The sequence below is a fragment of the Pseudonaja textilis genome, chromosome 13 (genome assembly GCF_049901715.1).
Source record: "Pseudonaja textilis isolate UNSWEBS1 chromosome 13, rPseTex1.2, whole genome shotgun sequence".
In the NCBI taxonomy this organism is placed as follows: Eukaryota; Metazoa; Chordata; class Lepidosauria; order Squamata; family Elapidae; genus Pseudonaja; species Pseudonaja textilis.
In genome coordinates, this window is record NC_142002.1 from 19,340,105 (window position 1) to 19,361,794 (window position 21,690).

General features: G+C 48.6%; 1 protein-coding gene across 3 annotated transcripts in view; it reads left to right on the forward strand.

Moving 5' to 3' along the window:
* Positions 1-260: 260 nt before the first annotated feature.
* The window catches only part of SIN3A (SIN3 transcription regulator family member A), a 30,758-nt gene continuing 9,328 nt past the window's right edge, over positions 261-21,690 (forward strand). The window contains exons 1-13 of one of the 3 annotated variants that reach the window (XM_087941656.1): positions 261-526; positions 7,056-7,277; positions 8,199-8,375; positions 9,255-9,361; positions 10,648-10,930; positions 11,925-12,173; positions 14,028-14,180; positions 15,542-15,700; positions 16,997-17,080; positions 17,807-17,925; positions 18,382-18,592; positions 19,569-19,685; positions 20,733-20,971. In XM_087941656.1, coding sequence (XP_087797782.1) covers positions 7,089-7,277; positions 8,199-8,375; positions 9,255-9,361; positions 10,648-10,930; positions 11,925-12,173; positions 14,028-14,180; positions 15,542-15,700; positions 16,997-17,080; positions 17,807-17,925; positions 18,382-18,592; positions 19,569-19,685; positions 20,733-20,971 — 2,087 coding nt within the window. In that variant the 5' untranslated portion in view covers positions 261-526; positions 7,056-7,088. Of the gene's footprint in view, positions 527-6,360; positions 6,474-7,055; positions 7,278-8,198; positions 8,376-9,254; positions 9,362-10,647; positions 10,931-11,924; positions 12,174-14,027; positions 14,277-15,541; positions 15,701-16,996; positions 17,081-17,806; positions 17,926-18,381; positions 18,593-19,568; positions 19,686-20,732; positions 20,972-21,690 lie in introns of those variants that run through there. The other 2 variants (XM_087941654.1, XM_087941655.1) reach the window with 2 other exon arrangements.

Here is a 21,690-nt window from a genome sequence, read left to right on the forward strand (position 1 = left end):
GGCCAATGAGAGTCGCGCGGGGCGGGCCCTCCGCGTCCCATACGGACATTTTCTCGCCTTCTCTCCACCCCTTTTTCTCCACTCCCCCTCCCTCTCCCAACCCGCCTTTGGCATCCCCTTCCTGGGAGCAGGCAGCCAATCGGGGCGGAGGAAGGGAGGCTGCGCTGCGCCGGGATTGGCCGAGGCGCTAGAGCGGCAGCCCGGCCGCCCTGTCGCCGTGCAGGAGGCCTCCCCGGAGCAGGGGAGGGGCGGGATTTCTCAGGGAACAGAGAAGCGGGCAGCGCTCGGCGGCGGCCGTCCTGAGACGGTTGCTCTGTGGCCGCGGTTCCCCCTTCCCATTCCCCCCGGAAGCCCCTCACACGGGATCCTGTGGCCTGTCCGGCTGCCGACTCGTCCGCCCAGGCCCGGCCCGGCCCGGCCTTCTGCCTTTTCCTCAGCGCGGGGAGGAGAAAGACGGGAGACGCGGAGGAGGGTTCGCCGCGCCGGCTCTTGAGGCGAGGCGGCGCTCACCGGCGGCGGCAAGCAGGTGAGGGGAGGCGAGGCGGGCGAGGGCGCGCGCGGGGCGGGGAAGGAGGGGGCAGCGCGCGCGGCGCGACGAGAGCCCGAGTCTGCGGGAGGAGGAGGAGGGGGGGGCACTCGCGGGGAGGGAGGGAGGCAGGCAGAGAGGGCGGGGCCTGGAGGCGTGTGGCGCGCGCGCTCGAGCGTGCAGGGGAGGGCGGGGAGGGCCTCCGGCGCTCGGCCAATCGCGGGCCGCGGGTGCTCCAGGGCTCCGCCCCTTCGCTCCCGAACGGCCGCGGCGAGTGAGCCGCGCCGCCCCCGCTCGGCCTACAAGCCCCGCCCCCTTTTGCCCCCTCGCCCGCCGCGGGGGGGGGAGGGCGGGGCGGCCGCGAGGCTCCTCCCCCTCCCGTCATGCCTTCCCCTCCGGTGGCCCGCGAGGCTCCTCCCCGGCGGCGGGGCGGGGCCGAGCCGGTCCCTGCTGCTGCAGCAGCTGCGTCGGGCGGGCTCTCCCGGCCCATCATCCCCAGCCCGGCGCGGGTCACGGGCCGCTCCTCCCCGCGGGGGCTGGGATGCTGCTGCAACGCTTTCCCCTCCCTCCGGGGCTTTTAGGGCGGGGGCTGCGGCTCCGGGTCGGGGGGGGGCGCTGTTCTAGCCCCCTCCCCCTTAAGCTAATGGGAGGGGGGGCAGCCAAAGTCCAGCACATCTGGAGCGCCCCAGCTGGGCAGTTTCCTTAGATCCCGGATGATCCCCCATTGCAGTCCTTCGGCTCGAGATTAGGGAGCTTTTATTATGTTTTCATCTTAATTGATAAAAACTAGCTTTCTGCTCATTTGGTGAAGTGGCTATAGAAATTAAATAAATATTAATAAGGTATCATGGTGTATATCTAGCATAGGCTGTATATCTTCCATCTGGACAGCTTTTAAGACTGGTGGACTTCAACTCCCAGAATTCCCCCTCCAGTCCCGTTAGCTCGGGAATTCTGGAGGGGGGGTTTGAACCTGCCAAGTTTGAAGACCTTTGTGGTAGGTGATAGATAGATGATAGGTAGGTAGGTAAATAGGTAGGTACAGAGAGAGAGAGATGATAGATTGATAGGTGATAGACCAGGGGTCTTCAAACTTGACAGCTTTAAGACTGGTGGACTCCAACTCCCAGAATTCCTCCTCCAGTCATGTTAGCTCAGGAATTCTGGGAGTTGGGAAGTCCACCAGTCTTAAACTTGCCAAGTTGGAAGACCCTTGTGATAGATGATAGGTAGGTAGGTAGGTAGGTATGGAGAGAGAGAGAGAGAGGATAGATTGATAAGTGATAGGTGATAGATCAGGGGTCTTCAAACTTGAGAGCCTTAAGGCTTGTGGACTTCAACTCCCAGAATTCTTCCTCCGGTCATGTTAGCTCAGGAATTCTGGGAGTTGGGAAGTCCACCAGTCTTAAACTTGCCAAGTTGGAAGACCCTTGTGATAGATGATAGGTAGGTAGGTAGGTAGGTAGGTATGGAGAGAGAGAGAGAGAGGATAGATTGATAAGTGATAGGTGATAGATCAGGGGTCTTCAAACTTGAGAGCCTTAAGGCTTGTGGACTTCAACTCCCAGAATTCTTCCTCCGGTCATGTTAGCTCAGGAATTCTGGGAGGTGAAGTCCATCAGTCTTAAACTTGTCAGGTTTGAAGACCCTTGTTCTATATCTATACACACACACACACACACACACACACACACACACACACAGGTAATCCTCAAATTATGACCACAGTTGACCCAACAGTTCCACTGCTAAGCAAGACACTGGCTAAGTGGGTTTTTGCTCCATTTTACAACCTTTCTTGACGCTGTTCCTGTGGGAATCGCTGCAGTTGTTCAATTAGTAACACGGTTCTTAAGTGAATTTGGCTTCTCTGTTGGCTGTCGGAAGGTCGCCAAAGGCAAATCATGTGAGCCCAGGATACTGCCAAGTGTTATTCTGTGATATACATAATATAATTGCTGACCCTTTATTCGAACTGTACATCAGTGATTGCATGTCCTCGGTAGACGTCATATGCTAAATAAATAAGAGAGCCACAGTGGGAGGAAGTCTGATGGGCTGTAGACTTCCCCCTTGCAACTGGGTGGGATGGGAGTCCCAGGGCTTCCTTCCCTCCATCACCACCTGCTAATTCCCTCCTTGGAAGGGATCTCGGAGATCCTTCAATCTAGTGTTCCTTAAAGTTGGCGACTTTAAAACGGGTCTTCCAACTTGACAGCTTTAAGACTTGTGGACTTCAACTCCCAGAATTCCTCCTCCAGTCAGGTTAGCTCAGGAATTCTGGGAGTAGAAGTCCACCAGCCTTAAAGCTGTCAAGTTGGAAGACCCTTGCTTTAAAACACGTAGACTTCAATTCCCAGAGTTCCCCAGCCACCCTCTTCAAAATGTGGGGACTTCAATTCCCAGAACTCTTCCGCTCAGACCTTATATATAACCCATATGGTGCTTTTTTAAATCAATTGTTTTTCAACCTTGGCAACTTTTAAGATTTGGGGACTTCAACTCCCACGATTCTCCCTTAGCTGGCTAGGGAATTCTGGGAGTTGAAATCCATACACCTCAAAAGTTGCCCACTTGGAAAAACGCTGCAGTCTGATCCCACCTTCCTAACAGTGCAGGAATCCATTCCTACCCCTTATAGTCATCCAACTTCTGGATCTTCTCTTGCCATCTCCCAACATTCTTACTTCGCTCATTTCAATTTTTAATTATTATTTTTTTACTTTGGTCGCTTCATTTTTAAATGCTGCTCTTCAGCTCAGGTGTGTAATGCTGGGGAGGTTGTGGGAGGCGCATCATTGACAGAGAGAGGAGAGGAGGAGGAGGATGAATGGTCAGTTTTAGGCCGAGCACCAAATTGCTAGCATCTGTCGGCGATAAATGCAGCGTCCTTGTGTCTGCTGGAGAAATCTTCAAGGATGTGTTGGCAGTCCAGACACTCTGCCTTAGCGAGTGTATCGGGGACACCCCTGCGAGACATTAAGCGGCCTTTTGCATGTTGCCTGCTTGCTGTTTCAGCCAGTTGCTCCGATTCTCTTTCAGTCCCTTCACCTCTGCTGGGCTTTCTGTCCTCAAATGCTCCATCTCTCCACACCAACAGGCAGTCCTCGGCCAGACACCAGGGTGTGCTAAAATGGGATTTACTCCTATTAAGTCTCCTCTTGAGAGTGCTTTAAATGGAATGATTCGGTGTGCAGCCTTTGTGAGAGGCTGTTTAAATATAATAGTTGTTAGCGGTATGAAATGTTGAGGGCTGGCTGGCTGGCTGGCTGCTGGTGGGCCATTTCCTCTTGTTTATTTCCTATTTTAGGAATGCAAAGCTTAATTAATCCCCTGGTCAGAAATAAGATAGCTAGCTTAGTGTGGATGAGTGAGCACCTACTATTTCTCTCGATTTACAAGATTGTGGTTGGTCGTTTTTTTAAACTGAGCTAGTTTTTATTTATTTGAAAAATCTGAGATTCCATCATGTTTTACTCCACATTGCTAGTTAAGTGTGCAGGATCTGTTTGCAAAGTCTTTTGTAATGTTGTTAAGATTCCTTTATATTTGGTTTGCTGTCGTGATGCTAATTAATACGGTAGTATTAATAGTTCACTGGGGCTAAAGTTTCATTTTGCTTATTTTTATTTTACATTTTATTTATTTATTTTGCTGCTTGGATACCAAGCGAAATTGGCTTTAATCATCTGACGAACTGTTGTGTTCACATAATTATATGAAGTCATGGCTTCAGAGATAGATAGATAGATAGATAGATAGATAGATAGATAGATAGATAGATAGATAGATAGATAGATATCTTGAACTAAAAACACAAACTAGATTTTATAAACCATGGAAGCTGGGTTTGCATAACACACTAAATCCAACATAAGTGATGTTTTGGTTTAGTGCAAGAGTCCCAGAACTTGGCAACTTTAAGACTTGTGGACTTCAACTCCCAGAATCCCTCAGCCAGCTGGCTGTCGACAAGTCTTAAAGTTGCCAAGTTTGGGGACCTCTGGTTTAGTGTAAAATACTTAGATGCAGGTCTATTGATTTAGAAGCATACAAAATAGGATGCTAGCCACAAGTTTTATTTTTATTCAAAAGGCTGTTCAGACTTGAACTCAAGGAACCATACTTAGATGTCGCTTACATTACATACTTCCCAGCAAGCCTATTTAAGATTACAGGTGAAGAGTTGTTGGACAGAAGCTTTTTAAATCTTGAAAAAAAGTTACACACGTATGAATTTCCAGTTTTTACCAGATTACATTTTATGCCTTCCAGGACATCATAAAATGTAATTCTATCAGGTATCAGATCCACTACTGCTTCTGTGAGCTTTCCAACCAGTCTAATGCATCAACAATAAAATTAGTTCATGCCTTTATTAATAATATGTATGTTAGGGATTGATGTCATAATCCAGCTTTTTTTCCAGCCTGTGGCATCCCAAATGCGTTGGATCAATAGATAAATTGAACTGATGTTCAATACAGCTGGTGTTTCCCCTCCCCGCAAGCTTGGCAATTTTTAAGATGTATGGACTTCAACTCCCAGAATCCCTCATGATTGCCTGGGGTCAGGCTTCACCCAAGACTGTCCCTTAAAGATGCTCCAGAATTTGTGAACTTTTAAAATGTGAGGCATGTCAGAATTGGTAGAGGCAGCCAAGTTTTCTGAATAGTCGCCCTGTCTTGATTGTTGTTTAGATTTAATCCAGTGATAAAAGCCTGAACAATGACGTCTGAACCCAAAAATACACCTTACTTTTTTTTTTCCTTAGCCTTTCTTTTTTTTTTTCCTGTTCATTTCCACAATTTTCTTCCCAATTAAATTTTAATAAAAGTCCCTTCCATTTTCCTGCTGTCATGGCCCCAAAGACCGAAAGGCCTTCCATGGAAAATACTCACTTCAGGGACTGTGGATTATACATTCCTTCTCTATTAAAGTTTGACCTGAAACTTTGTCTTGAAAATTATATGGAAAACAGAACAGGTGATCCTTTTATTTATTTTTATTTTTTTGGTCCCATGCTTTCATTTGTCGTTAATGTTCAGATCTACCAAGTGGTAGAAAGTTAGTGTATCCTTTTAAACCCCAATTTTTGGGCCACGTTTGTGTGTGTTTGCTGTTCCAATAAATATGCCTTCAGGTTTGGGGTGCGGATGTGGCAAGGACCCTTCTGGTCCCAGCATCTTCAGTTTCCCCCTTAGGGGTGAAGGTTCCTCTTTTGATGTGAAATGCATTCTTCGTGTTTATTTTCACAGATTAATTTTCACGTACTCGGGGGGCTCATCAAGCATGTTCAATCACTGCAATAAAATGCCCGTACATTTTGTATAATTCATCTTCACTGCAGGCAGAAAGACAAAAGCACAGTCTACAAAGAAAGAATTAGTACCTTAACTCCTGAAATGCTTTTCACTTTAGGTGCTGAAGAGGGGAAATAGGTAGCCAACCTCCGCCAACCTTAACTGGGGTGGTAATTCATTCAACGCAGATCTGCGGACTTTTGGGGTTTAAGCCTGGGTGGAAATAACGTTCACTAGACCGAACTATACTTTCTGTTCTATAAATAAAAAAAAAACTGGTAATAATCAAAGGCAGATGTTGGCATCCACGGGCACCGATTTGATTTGAGGGTGAGAAGGACGAAGCAGCGGGAAAAGGCCTTCTCATTTAATACATTTGTATTCTGGTGGGCCAGTTTAAGGCGGGCAAGAAACACTTCAAAGGAGTGGTTTTAAAAGGCTCTCTTTTTTTTTATTTTTGGTCATCGTTCTGAAAAGGAAAAGACTTCCTAATTCTTCAGTACCCGTTCCAGCAGCTCTCTCTTGCCCAATCAGTTCAATAGCAGCTTCTCCAAAGCCATGTGCAAGGTGTGTGCTTCACTGGGAACAACACGGGAGGATATTTACTACGCTTTCCTGCTGCTGAATCGGAGTGACTCATTCATGTAACTGCGGTGCCAGCAAACCTCAACCATAAATGCTTTTGAGATGCAATTAATGCGCTCTCTTCCGACACGTTTCAGAATTAATATACGCCAAGCGAAGCTCGTGCGTTACTCAAGTCACTTCCATTCAGGCTCTTGAGCCACACAGGATGTTCAAAGGCTACAGATCACGGTTAGGATATATTTGAAAAAGTACGTCCGGTTTCTGGGAGCTGAAGTCCACCGGTCTTAAAGGGGGCAAAGGATGGGCACCCCTCACTTAGAACATTTAAGGTTGGAAGGGGGTGGTTGGCTCTCGTTCCAAGTAGTTCTTGAGCCTTTCGTGCAGTGAGCGAAGTTTTAAAAAGTGATTTTTTACCATTTTTCACACTTCATGGCCGTCGCAACGTCGCACGATCCAAACTCGGGCGCTTGACACCTGGCTCAAATTTAAGGCGGTTGTGGGGGGGGTCCCGTTTTTGCAGCCTCCTGACAAGCAGAGTCAACTTTGATCGCTCACTTAACAACAAACGGCGTTGCTCGTTGAACAGCCGCGGCGACCCCCGCTCCAAACCCCTGATCCCTTTCGGTCTCTCCCCGCAGGTTTCGTAGGGCTTCCCTGAGCATGAATTCAGGATGAAGCGGCGAGCGGAGGAACAGGAATCCCCCGTCTACGCGTCCCAGCAGAGGCGCATCGCCAGCAGCGCCGAGCCCTTCCCGCACCAACACCGGATGCTCGCTCCAGCGCCCCCGGTCTATGAACCAGTTTCGGAGACCATGCAGTCCGCTACGGGGATCCAGTACTCGGTCACTCCCAGCTACCAGGTAAAGAGGCACTGAAAGGACTCCCGGCGGGAGGAGCTGCAGAGCGGCCAAAGGGGGTGGCAGGGTTTGGCTCTTCTGCCTTTGAGAAATCTTTGTGAACGCTTTTGGACTACGCAATTGGTGTGGGTCCTCGAATTGATGCACAATGGCTACAGCAAGCAGGGGGTACGTGTAGGGACGCCGAGCTTCTAAACCACAACAGCGTGGAGATGATTTTGTAACTTCCTAAAAATCAGGGGTCTCCAACCTGGTCAACTTTTAAGCCTGGTGGACTTGCAACTCCCAGAATTCCCCAGCCAGCGATGCTGGCTGGAGAATTCTGGGAGTTGCAAGTCCACCAGGCTTAAAGTTGACCAGGTTGGAGACCTGTGCTGAAGACAGTAAGGGCGGTCTTTGACTTAGAACCGTTTGTTTAGCGAACATTCAAAGTTACAACAGCACTGGGGGGAAAAAAAGTGACCTATGGCCATTTTTTACACTTGCATCATTCCCGTGATCCAAATTCAGAACCCTTGGCAACTGACTCACATTTATGACGGTGGTTGCAGCCTCCCGGGGTCTAGTCACCCCCTTTTTTGCAGCCTCCTGGCCGACAGAGTCAACAGGGGAGCCGGGTTCACTTCCACAGCCGAGCGACTCACCGTAAACAACCGCGGACATTGACCGCGGGGAGTAAGCTGGTAAAGCGCAGGGGAAGTTGTTCTCTTTTAACCGCCGTCTCGCTCGGCAGTGGAAACGCCTTGTCGTCATAAGTCAAAGGCTGCCTGAGTTGGATATGGTTAGATAGTTCAGCTCGTCGCATCGCCCAAGTTTCTTCCTCTACCCGAAGGGAAAGGAGAATTGCTTGGCTCTGGGCCGGGGATCCTTGCTGGAACCTAACACCACCACCACCATCCTCAATGGCTTTTCTTGCCTCCCCAGGTGTCCACCGTTCCCCAGAGCTCCAACAGCCACGGACCCACGTTAGCCGCCGTCCACAGCGGCCACCACCACCCGACCCCCGTTCAGCCCCACGGAAGCCAAGTGGTGCAGAGCCACGCCCACCCGACTCCGCCAGCGGCCCCCGTCCAGGGCCAACAGCAGTTCCAGCGGCTGAAGGTGAGCCTGGTCAGAAGGACCAAGGGTTGGGGATTCCCTTTTGATCTTCCCCCACTTGCTGCAGAGGGTCAGAATAGAGCTAGAAGGGACCTTGGAGGTCTTCTAGTCCAGCCCCCTCCGTCCCAGCAGGAGAACCCCACACCATCTCGGACAAGGGGCTGTGCAGTCTCTTCTTGGGTTTGTGTTCTATGTTTTCCCCCCTCGTCCTCCACCCAAAGCAACATTTGCATCTTTGGATACGTTTGTTGGTTTATTCATTTATGTTATTTGCTCCACTTTTCGACTCTGCCCTCTTCTTATTTTTATAACCAGTGAAGACACGGTGGTTAATTCACTTCCACTCCTTCCTCTGTCCTCAGCGGCGTAGAACATGAAATAGCTACTTTGTGCCTACTAACAGTTTTGGACCGTTTGTGCCAACTTAATAGTTTAATCATTTTCCTGCTTGGGTTATGCTGCAAAAAGTGATTGCAAACAGCATAAATACTTCGGAAGCGAAGTCAGTTCTGAATGCTTTGAAGCGTGTGTGTGTCTCCAGGAATACGATAAAACACCTCCGATTCCTTTCTGTTAATTGTGATCATCTTTATTAATAGACTTAAACTGAGATTAACCTGGCAGGGTAGGTTTATTACAGCTCATTTCTTTATATTAGCCAAACCAATCTTCCTGGTGCAATGTAAGTTCAAATTCTTTTACTTAAAATTTGTTGGGAAGTTATTGCTCTGTAAATGTGACTAGGCTCTTAATTCAGTTTTGAACCTTCAAATGAGGTCACTTTTATCAGTGTTTTATCGCCGGTACCCGAACTCCGTTTACTCTTGAAAGCCTGGAGATGAAAAATCTTGATGTTTTTAACTTGGGTTATTTTGGTTGCAGGTAGAAGATGCTCTATCATACCTTGACCAGGTGAAGCTGCAATTCGGTAGCCAGCCTCAAGTCTACAACGATTTCTTGGACATAATGAAGGAGTTTAAATCTCAAAGGTATAAGGAAGGCCTGCTTTTTTGCTTTTTTTTTTTGCATTTGTTTTTATTTTCCTCCACTTGACGGGAACCCATTCAACTATTACGGCTTGTTCAACAAACAGGGGTGAGCCTAAACGTAGCCTTACATGTTAAAACTCAAGCAATCTTGCAGTAATTAATTCTGTCTTTTATTGCCAAACACTAATGATGTCTGCCTAGGTTTTTTTCTTCTACGGGTAGTCCTCAACTTAGGACCGCAACTGAGCCCAACATTTCTGTTGTTAAGTGAGACATTTGTTAAAGGAATTCCCTCCCCTCCCCTGCCAATTTTGCGACCTTTCTGATATCCATGCTTAAGTGAATCACTCCAGTTGATAAGTTAGTGAGTAAAATACGAACTAGTTTTCAGTCGTCTGAATTTCAATCACGTGACCATGAGGATGCTGTTGAGAGGATGTCAGACAGTCACAAAAGAGTCACATGACCCGCTGCAACCGTCATAAATATGAACAAATCCGAATGTAAATCATGTTATCTGTGGGGAGGCTGCAACGGTCACAGCCGTGAAACACAGTCCTAAGTCTCTTTTTTTGCAGTGCCGTTGTAACTTTAGGTAAAGGTAAAAGTTCCCCTCCTTGCCCATCCGTGCTAGTCGTTTCTGGCCCTAGGGGGGCGGTGCTCATTTCTGTTGCAAAGCCAAAGAGCCAGCGCTGTCCGAAGACGTCTCCGCGGTCATGTGGCCGGCAGGACTAAAACGCCTTCGAAGGCAAATGAAACGTTCCCACCAAAAGGGTCCCTATTTTTCTCCTTGCATTTTTTTTTTACGTGCTTTCGAACTAGTTAGTGGAAGCTGAGACCAGGAACGGGAGCTTGGGGTTCGAACCGCTTCAACTGCCGATGTTCCGGATCGACAAGCTCAGTCTCTTAGCCCTTGAGCCACTTTGGTCACTAAATGAATTTTTGATAAGGGGAAGACTACCTGCATTGGATTTCCCTTCAAGAGCAGACTGTAGAACCTAGTGGGTTTTTGTTTTGGGGTTATGGCCATAAGGCAGGGGTCCCCAAACTTGGCCACTTTTAAGATTTGTGGACTTTGACTTCCAGAATTCTCCAGCCAGCTATAGCTGGCTGGAGAATTCTGGAAGTCAAAGTCCACAAATCTTAAAAGTGGCCAAGTTTGGGGACCTCTGCCATAAGGGATGCACCTTAGTGCAGCCTCTTTACACCCCGTTGTAATTCGTGGCAGGAATCTTAATGCCTTTTTCTTTTCGTTTCCCCCCTCCCCCAATTGGCTCCCTGCGCAGCATCGACACTCCCGGCGTGATCAGCCGCGTCTCTCAGCTCTTCAAAGGCCACCCCGATTTGATCATGGGTTTCAACACTTTCCTGCCTCCCGGCTACAAAATCGAAGTCCAGACCAACGACATGGTGAATGTAACCACCCCGGGGCAGGTGCACCAAATCCCGGCCCACGGTCTCCAGCCGCAACCCCAGCCCCAGCCCCAGCACCCGTCTCAACCTTCGGCACAATCCGCTCCCACCCCAGCGCAGCCGGCCCCCCAGCCCCCACCCGCCAAGATCAGCAAGGTGAGAGCGCAGGTGGAAAGAGAGGCGGGCTTTGCTTAGGAACCCGGAGGGTTGGCGGCGGGGGGGGAGAGATGGGCGGGCCGTGAACCCGACAGCTTCCGGGTATTTCGAGGGCCTCTTGAAGGACGGGTGGAGTTTGGAAAGGGGGAAGTTTCCAAAACGGCGGGAAGATTGGTGGGGGCCCAATGGTTAGAATGCGGTGCTGCAGGCTACTTCTGCTTACTGCCAGCTGCCTGTAGTTCAATCCTGATTGGCCAGGGCAGACTCAGCCTTCCATCCTTCCGAGGTTGGTAAAATGAGGACCCAGATCGTTGGGGGCGATAGGCTGACTCTATAAATGGCTTAGAGAGGGCTGGAAAGCATTTTGAAGCGGTAGAGAAGTCTTAAGTGCTATTGCTAGTTTCCTTCCTTCCTTCCTTCCTTCCTTCCTACTCTCCTCCCTCTGTTTTCCTTCCTTCCCTTCCTTCCCACTCTCCTCCCTCCCTTTTTCCTTCCTTCCTTCCTTCCTTTTTCCCTTCCTTCCTTCCTTCCTTCCTTCCTTCCTTCCTTCCCTCCTTCCTTCCCACTCTCCTCCCTCCCTTTTTCCTTCCTTCCTTCCTTCCTTCCTTCCCTCCTTTCTTCACACTCTCCTCCCTCCCTTTTTCCTTCCTTCCTTCCTTCCTTCCTTCCTTCCTTCCTTCCTTCCTTCCTTCCTTCCTTCCTTCCTTCCTTCCCACTCTCCTCCCTCCCTTTTTCCTTCCTTCCTTCCTTCCTTCCTTCCTTCCTTCCTTCCTTCCTTCCTTCCTTCCTTCCGTAATGGCGCAATGGTTAGAATGCAGCGTTGCCGGCTGACTCTGCCCACTGATCTTAAGTATGAGGACCTGTCCTAAGGCATTTTTTTTTTTTGTATCTTTGAAACTTTGAACGGATAGTGAGCCTTCCTCGGTCGTAACGCGAGGACTAGACCCCCTCTGGCCTGAAGCCATCCCTAATCCTTTCTCTCTGCTCCTTTCAGCCCTCCCAGCTACAGGCCCATACGCCCACCAGCCAGCAAACTCCTCCGGTCCCCTACACCTCCCCTCGTTCTCCGCCGGTCCAGCCCCACACGCCCGTGACAATCTCCCTGGGGGCCACCCCGTCCCTTCAGAACAATCAGCCCGTGGAGTTCAACCATGCCATCAATTACGTCAACAAGATCAAGAACCGTTTTCAAGGGCAGCCGGACATTTACAAGGCTTTTTTGGAGATTCTCCACACCTATCAGGTGAGTCGGCCGGCCAGCCCTTCCTTCGGAGGTTGGCTCTGCTGTGACTTTGGGGACTTGGGGCAGAAGGAGGATTGGGGGGGGCGAAGATTTTGTTTTGTCGATGGGTGTTGGGACAGAAGATCAGGCCTGCAGGCGTTAAAATCGTTGCGGCCTTTGCCTCTCTGGGTTTGTAGCAAGAGGCTATTCTGTCGAAAGCAATAATGTCAATTCTGAACCCTGGCAAAAACCTCTTTTATTACATTAATGTGAATTTATTTCACTCACAGTCGGCCCACGGCTTGGCAAACAGTCTTGCAAAGCTATACTAATTGGCTCAGACGTTTATCAATCCTGGAACGCTGCCCGGTAAATTCCACCCTCGTTGTTGACAGGGAAGGCTGGGTTATACAGGCAAATCTTCACAAGGCTGGAATGAAGGAACGACCGAACAAGCCAGTTGTTTCCTGCAAAAGGCTCCTCCCCTTTTGCTCCTCCTTTAATCCCGATGGGAGGGGCCATTCATCACCCACCTGTGGCCTTACTCCCACGTTGACCCTGAGTTCTTAATTTATGCCTTCCTTTTGGCAACTCAGTGCATGCGCAGGCGGGGAATCGGTTCCAGAAGCTCCCCGGCCTCGCTGCTGTCCGAGCCCGAAGGCAGCTGGTGACTGCCAGCCTGCTCTGGCCCCATCTCTGCCTCCAATGCAGAGCCTTCGTCCAAGCCTTCCTCATCCTCCAGGAATGGCCCAGGTTCCTCCCCGACCTTTTCACTATTGTCCAACTCCGCTGCCAGTCACTAAGTGTGAAAACCTGAAATTGACGCAGGAAGAGCTAGGGAGACGTGATCCTTGGTGACCATTTTGGGGCCTGGAATCCGTGTTCCTTGGCGCTCTCTAACCTTGGTTTGTTTCCTTGCAGACGTTTCATGACCCTTACTAGGTAACATCGTCCATGCTAGCCTGCCATTGGCGTGCTTGCCTGAAGCGTTCGACACCCGTACGGGGTATCGAGTAAAGGAGCGTATTTGTAGCTCAGGGTTGGCCTGAGGGGCTCCTTGGTGCTCTCTGAACTTGGCTTCTTTTCTTGCAGACGTTTCATGACCCAACTAGGCAACACCCATCAATACTAGTGAAAGAGAGCACCAAGAGAGACCCCACATTTCAACCCCGAGCTACACCTATTCTTCTTTATTGGTGCCTCCAGTGCCTCTTTCAGGCCGTCCCTTTCTACTCTTCTTTTCAAATCTCCGGCTGGGTGTCCGTTTTTATTTATTTATTTGTTTGTTTTAAAAAAAGATTGTTTTGTTTTTTATTTTTAAACAAACATACACAAACAAAACAGAAAACAGAAAACCATCTTCCAGTTGCATACAGTGTGCCGGTTAGTTGCAAGTCTTTTGTGCTTCATCTCTATAGTCCTGACTTATAGTTTGTATACATTCTCATATTATCCATCGTGTGTGTGTGTGTGTGTGTGTGTGTGTGGTGTGTGGGTGTGTATTATCATTGTTAAATCATTTATTTGACTATATAATCATTTTATGCGAGATATTCAACATTTCAGATTAATTTATATGATAACATTCATTACCTCATCATAAATCCATCTGATAATAATACATCCTTATGTTATAGTCTCTATAGTTCTATTGCCCTTATATTGTAAAAATTATCTAAAATATTTCATTTCCATATTTTTTTATCTATTGATAAAATAAATCCCATTTTTTAATTTATTTACTTTTTTTGAGGCGGAGCAAAAATGGGCAAGGGCAGCTGCTCAAAGTTGCCATTGCGGTTGTTTTTTTTTTTCCTTCTTCTCCGTCGTCGTGGTCGCCTTCTTGAACCTTCTCCTCTCTCTCTCCTCTGACAGAAAGAGCAGCGCAATGCCAAGGAAGCCGGCGGGAACTACACCCCAGCGTTGACCGAACAGGAAGTCTACGCCCAGGTGGCACGTCTCTTCAAGAACCAGGAGGACCTCCTCTCCGAATTCGGGCAGTTCTTGCCCGATGCCAATAGCTCCGTTGTGAGTGACTTCGAATTCGCCGCCTCACCTTTACTTCCGGGTTTTCGGCAAAAAAGCCACCACCAGAGTGAACCAGGGGTTCATTTAACAGCTGAGGTGTTTGTTTAGCGACCGCTGCAAAAAAAAAAAAAAGAGATCGTAAAATTGGGCCGGTCACATGAGTCACCCGATTTGGACCATGACGAGTTTTATTTAATTTTATTATGATTACTAGTAGGAGTCCATGGTGCTCTCTGTGCTCGCTTGTTTCCTTGCGAGCGTTTCATGACCCAACTAGGTACAACAACGTCGGTACTGGTGGTGTTAGCACTGAGGAGGTTACCTAGTTTGGGTCATGAAATGCTTGCAAGGAAACAAACAAGAACAGAGAGCACCACGGACCCCTCCTGTCAACCCTGAGCTACAAATATTCTCCTTTATTAATGCTTTATTATATTGGTAAAATTTGTCAGTGCTCATCTTACCAAAAGGGAACTGGGCAACTTACGGTCATAATTTTATATATGTCCATATACATACACATATACATACATACATACATATATGTGTGTGTGTGTGTTTTCTTAAGTTTTCGCGGGTACTTACATGTATGGCATTCAGCTTTGTTCGGGTATTTTCCCATGTCATTGTAGTTGTGCTTTTAAAGTTGTAGCGACGTTTTGGCAGAATCTCATCTGCCATCATCAGGCTTCTGTATTGTGTTCATCATATATATATTTGTTTTCTGAGGTTCTCGCAGGTATTTGTATGTGGATCTTTGGTTATTCGGGTTTTCTCCTGCGTAAGAGGGAGAGGTCTTACGCGGGAGAAAACCCGAATAACCAAAGATCCCTATATATATATATTTATTTATTTATTTTCTCACTCTGAGAAGCACAAAGCCGAAGACACAAGGGATCTGTGATGACTCAATCCACCAGCTGCATTGCGCTGCTTCCCCATGGGGCCAACTGGAAGGTCCAGGTCTTTAGGCCTTGCAAAAGGACAGGAGGGTTGGGGCCAACCTCACATGGGGGGGGCACAGCAGAGGAGCCCCCCCCCACCTCCTGGACCGCCCCAGCTGGAATAATCGAGCTGGTGGGACCCATAGCACGTCTCCTCTGGCAATTCCAGTGGGGTGAGACTTGATCCCTCAAGTAACCTGGACCCACGGTTACAAAACTGGCATGGGCCAGCTCCTTTTACAGTCGTAACTCAAGGACTCCTGTCTGGACCTCAGGGTCAAAAATCGCTTTGACCTCCGGACGGCCTGCGTTTCGCCGCCTCTTAACCGGCTGGTTCTCGCGAAGCATTTTTGCCTGTCCTCAGCCACGGGGTGGTGGAGAGCCTCGGTGGACTGACTTGTGGTTCTTTCCGATCAGCTTCTGAGCAAGACCACTGCGGAGAAAGTGGAGTCGGTGAGAAACGACCACGGAGGGACCATCAAGAAGCCCCAGCTGAACAGCAAGCAGCAGAGGCCCAACCAGAACGGCTGTCAAATCCGGAGGCACGCCACCTCGGGAGTCACCCCGCCAGTGAAGGTAAGATTACGCCCCCCTTACCCCTTTCATCTCAAGGCCACAGTTGGTGGTAATTGCACAGCGTTGTTGTTGTTAGTTGCCAAGTCGTGTCCAACCCATTGCAACCCCATGGACAACGTTCCTCCAGGCCTTCCTGTCCTCTACCATCTTCCAGAGTCCATTCAAGCTCACGCCGACTCTTCAGCGACTCCATCCAGCCACCTCCTTCTCTGCAGTCCCCTCCTTCTTCTTCTTTTGCCCTCAATCGTTCTCAGCATTCGGCTCTTCTCCAGGGAGTCCTTCCTTCTCATGAGGTGGCCAAAGTCTTTGAGTTTCATCTTCAGGCTCTGGCCTTCTCAAGAGCAGTCAGGGCGGATCTCCTCTAGGACTGACCGGTTGGATGGCCTTGCAGTCCAAGGAGTCTCCTCCAGCCCCAGAGTTCAAAGGCCTCCATTCTTTGGGTCCTTTCTTAGGGTCCAACTTTCACAGCCATACATTGCCACTGGGAAAACCATTGCCTTCACTCTACGCCTTTTGCTTGGCAGGGGGATGTCTCTGCTTTGTAGTAGGCTGTCTAGTTGCACACTACTTGAATATAACCCCTTAGCAAATGTACTACATCCTGATTTTTCCCAATAATAATATAGCACTTTAATTTTAGGAACTAGTTAAGAACACCCAAGGGATCTCTAATCCTATAAAAGCGGTATTTTCTACTGCACTTTCACGTTTTATCGATGTTACTGAGTTAAACATTTCAGTGGGCCAGACTGCACTATGTGAGGCACAAGAGAAATTTGATTGCTAATACTTCAGGTCTGGTCTGGCCCGGCCCCTGGAAAAAGGAAAAGTAGAACCCTGAGCCAACTAGGGTACTACTGAACTACAACAACCGTTTCTTACTAGTTCCATGTTCAGACTGCCTAGAGTAATAATCTAATTTTGAATCGATTGCTTAATTGTTCCATAACTAAAGAAAGGGTGCCGAGAACTATAACCTCTGTTGTTTCGTACGTTGTGTTTGCTTCGGAGTCCCTTAATTCGGGAGTCTTCAACCTTGGCAATTATTACAACTTGTGGACTTGAACTCCCAGAATTCCTCAGCCAGCATAGGATTCTGGGAGTTGAAGTTCACGAGTCGTAAAGTTGCCAAAGTTGGATTAATGCTTGTCCTATCACAGTATCGATACCATGCCACAATTCCTCTCCTGTTGTTTAACTGCATGCTGGCTCGGCCAATTTAAAATGGTGTCACGGTAGATAATCGCTTATTTATTTATTTGTGTGTGTGTGTGTGTCTGTGCTTCCTCTCCGCAGAAGAAACCAAAGCTCCTCAATTTGAAGGACCCGTCCTTCGCAGAAGCTGGCAAACATGGGACGGAGTCGCTGTTCTTTGACAAGGTAGGAGAGGTGATAAACAAAGTCCATTTTATCCCCAGCATTATTCCGCGTTAATGGGGAATAGCAACGGCACAACACAGGCACCCTCAACGTACAACCTTAGCAACTGTTCCAAGTTACAAGAGGATTGGAAGAAAGGGACTTGCAACCAGACCCTTGCCCCTTCCCAGGTTGCCTCATCCTCACAATCACAGGATCAAAATTGGGGTATGCGGCAGCCGGTGTGCCTTCGCCCTGGTTTGCAGTTTCCCGGGGGTCACCCTTTGCCACCTTCTCAGCCGGCTTCCAACGAGCCTTAATAGGGGAAGCCAGATTCATGATCGTGGCAAAAGAGGTCACAACGTTGGGCGTGACTTCACTTAACAACTGCCCGGCTTAGCAAAGGAAATTCTGGTCTCGGTTGTTGTAACTTGGGGATCATTCGTAAGAGAGAAAGTTGAGTTTATTGTTTCTATATGACAGTTTGTCTGCCGCTCAACGGATACTGCTTGTAGGGGGATCACCTGAGGTCCACCAGGAATTATAGTTTGGGTCCTGGGGCATTGCTCCTCACCCTGGAATAAATATTCCCATTTCCCAGCTCCCTCTTATGTCGTGGCTGTTGATCGATGAGCTTAGAATCGTGCTAATGGAAGAGGATTAAATGGTTCCTTTGCAGGAGAGCCCCCCTCTTCTCTTTTCCAACTTTCTCGTCCTCCTTTTTCCTCTTCCCGTTCCACCTTTCAGGTCCGCAAAGCACTGCGCAGCACGGAGGCCTACGAAAATTTCCTCCGGTGCCTCGTCATTTTCAATCAGGAGGTCATATCCCGAGCCGAGCTTGTACAGCTGGTTTCTCCATTTCTGGGGTAAGCAGACTTAAGCAACTGAGCCCTTGTGGGACAGACGACGTAACGTCGAAGAGTTGAAAATAAGCTTCCTAAAGTTGCTCGGTTAGGGAAACTGTGGAGGAAGTAAATTTAATGAATGAAATACTACGTCAATTAACAGGGAGGGAGGGAGCATCGTGGTGTGTTCCATCTGCTAACCAGCTCTGAGTTCAAGGAGTACAGAGATACACCTGCCTCAATTACTGGCAAAGTCTCTTGGCCCTGTGGTACCAGCATAGCGAATTTCGCCACAAAAGGTGCAGGGGGAAAGTTTTAAATAAGCAGCAGTCGATCTTTTCCCCCGTCTGAGATGATTAGCGGATGATTAAACCTTTAAACCTTGCTAAGAAGTGTGAAAAAAATATCTCTGCCGCAGCAGCGTTGCTCATGTAGTTGTGTTCTGGTTTTTGTTGATTTTGGTTTCATCCTTTTCAGAAAATTCCCGGAGTTGTTCACTTGGTTTAAAAACTTCCTGGGTTACAAAGAATCCTCACACCTGGAGAGCTTCCCAAAGGAGCGAGCGACCGAGGGGATAGCGATGGAGATAGACTACGCCACTTGCAAACGGCTGGGCTCCAGTTACCGAGCCTTGCCCAAAAGTTACCAGCAGCCCAAATGCACAGGTCGGACGCCGTTGTGCAAGGAGGTAAGCTGGCCATCTTCTGCCCCTTCAGGAGGTGGACGCTCCCGAAACCTAGCAAGAGTCTCAGGGCCTCCAGAGTCTCCCATTAGCCCCTCACCCAACCCTCAATAATTATAGGTAATCTTTGGCTTAGGATAGTAGCTGGGGACTAGAATTGCTTTAACTAAGCCACACCGTCCCAAAGAGCAACCTCATTGGACCATGCAGTTTAGCCTAGAAGATACAGCAGCCCTGGTTGTGTGGACTTAACGCAAGGACCTCACCTGACTGCCACTTCTGATTTCCTGCCGTCTTCCCCACTGGCTTTGTGGGAAGCCAGCGGGGAATGTCAAATCTCCATTTTTAAAGCCTGGGCCTTTATGGGGTGCCCTTCCTAAAATAATGTATGCTACTACGTGTACATTGAAAGGGACAATAAAGTTGTTCTAAGTTCGTAGTATTCCTGTGGTATCTCAGCATGAGTCCCTTTTCCACCCACAAGGGGGCACCCTTGGACAGCTGACCAGTCTCTTGTGACAAACTATTCTTGTGACCGGACCAGCAGTATCCGCTTGGCAGTCCAATATGCCTTTTTTCCCATAGCTGCTAGAATAACGTTTTATCTTATTGGCAGTAACTTCCTTCTTTTCTTCCTTCCTTCCTCTTTCCCTCCTTCTTTCCTTCCTTTCTTCTTTCCCTTCCTTCCTTCCTCTCTCTCCTTCCTTCCTTTCTTTCTTCCTTCTTTTCCTTCCTTTCTCTCTCCTCCTTTCCTTCCTTCCTCTCTCTTTCCTTCCTTTCTTTCTTTCTTCTTTCCCTTCCTTCCTTTCTCTCTCTTTCCTTTCTTCCTCTCTCCTTCCTTCCTTTCTTCTTTCACTTCCTTCCTTCCTCTCTCTCTCTTTCCTTCTTTTCTTTCTTCCTTCTTTCCCTTCCTTCCTTTCTCTCTCTTTCCTTTCTTCCTCTCTCTCTCCTTCCTTCCTTCCTCCCTTTCCCCGCTGCTCAGGTTTTGAACGATACCTGGGTCTCCTTCCCTTCCTGGTCCGAAGATTCTACGTTTGTGAGCTCGAAGAAAACTCAGTACGAAGAACACATCTACCGATGTGAGGACGAACGGTTCGAGGTAGGTCAAGACAGGCCTTAAAATTTCCCCCGAGGCAAAAATCAGGAACTTTGCTCAGGTGGCAAATGATGGAAGTGTCACACGACTGGAAGAATCGGCCTCAAGGCAGCCTTCCCCAATTTGACAGTCTTTCCCAACCACAAGAAGTCCTTGGCATTTCCGTTGCTAAGTGAAACAGTGAAGTGAACTTTGCCCTGTTGGGTGGCTTTTCTTGCCGTAGTTGCTAAGTGAATCACCGCTGTTAAGTCAGTCACGCGGCTGTTCAGCGAATCCGGCTTCCCCCTCATTGAGCTGGCTTTGTCAGGAGGTCGCAAAAGGAAATCGCGTGGCCCCGGGACACCTGCAGCCTTCGTAAATACGGGGCCAGTTGCTTAGCGTCTAAATTTTGATCCTGTGACCATGGCCGTAAGTGTGAAAAGGGGTCATAAGGCGCTTTTTCCAGTGGTGTTGTAACTTAGAACAGTCGCTAAATGAAAAGTTTGTAGATCCACCTGTGTAAATCCCACCTGGGAAGTTGAGAATTCAGCCTTTCTAGCCATGCTGTGGGATTTCCCAATTCAGATGTCTGTGGAGATGCTTCCTCATCCAGGTGATGGTTGTCCCAAAGGTGCTTTTTCCCCCAAGAGACAACTGGACTTCCTTTGTTTGTCTTTGAAAGCCTTTCTCTTCTCATCCAAGAAGCTTCTTCAGCTCGGACTGGATGGTGGGGAATGGAAGGATCTATACTCCTTGCAGACAGCTGGTCATTTGCATCCTTTTTAGAGAGAACCCTTGAGGCCACTTGGAAGTTTCTCGGTGTCCTCAGGGCCACCTGAGGGGTGCAAATGGGTGTGAAGCCTCCTTGGAACTGCTGGAAGGACTGTTGTGGAGCTGTGCTCCACCCATTTGCACCCCTCAGGTGGGCCTGAGGACACCGAGGAACCTCCAAGTGGCCTCAAGGACTCTCTCTGAAAGGATGCAAATCGCCTGTGGGTCCCAATTCAGATGTCAACTCGCATTATGCGCTCGCTTCCTTAGCCTAGCTTGAATGAGCTTCTCCTTTTCCAGCTGGATGTGGTCTTGGAGACCAACCTAGCCACCATCCGAGTCTTGGAAACGATACAGAAGAAGCTCTCCCGCTTATCGGCGGAAGAGCAAGCCAAATTCCGCCTGGACAACACCTTGGGGGGCTCCTCCGAAGTCATCCACCGCAAAGCTCTCCAGAGGATATACGCGGACAAAGCTGCCGACATCATCGACGGACTCCGGAAAAACCCAGCCGTTGCCGTGCCCATTGTGCTGAAAAGGTATCCGGTCTTTGGGGAAACAAAGAGGAAGTTTTTCGGATGGAGTATTAAAAAAAAAAAAAACGATGTTGAAAGGTTGCGGTATCGAAAGGAGAAAAAAAAAACAACGGCGCTAGGGAAGCTTTGAGGTACTTGAGGTCTGGAATCATCTAGGGTAACCTGACGCATCTCACCTGGAAGAGAACTTTGGGGAAAGGTCTTGGGGTAGGGGAGGTGGATGTGGGTTGGGGTGTGTTAGTGTTTGGGGACAAACCCCCAAGCAGAGTATGCAGCAGCAGTCAAGCCAGGCAGCCAAATGAGAGAGGCTGGGCCCAAGAGTATACACACACTGGAGACAAAAACACTGTTTGTTGTTTTAAATAGTTGTTTAATTCATTCAGGGTTTAAGCATTGTCAATCAGTCCATATGTCATACACAAATATATCCATCCAGTAACTTAGTCCATTAACTAGTCAGTATGTCCTTATCTGCTTGTAAATCTCCTCCTCCCGATACCTTTCTCTCGAAGACAACGCTGAGTATTCACAGGATATCAGCTCACCAAGGGAATAGTCCTTTTGTTCAGCAGAAACGGTATCCAGCACAGTAGCCAACAAACAGTAACAAGCAGACGTCTCAAACAGGATTAAGCAGCAGGCAGGCAGAGAGCAGTGAGACCAGGAAGGGCCAGGACCAGGACTGTTACATTTCTCTTACTGCCTTTTATTGCTGCTTGCAA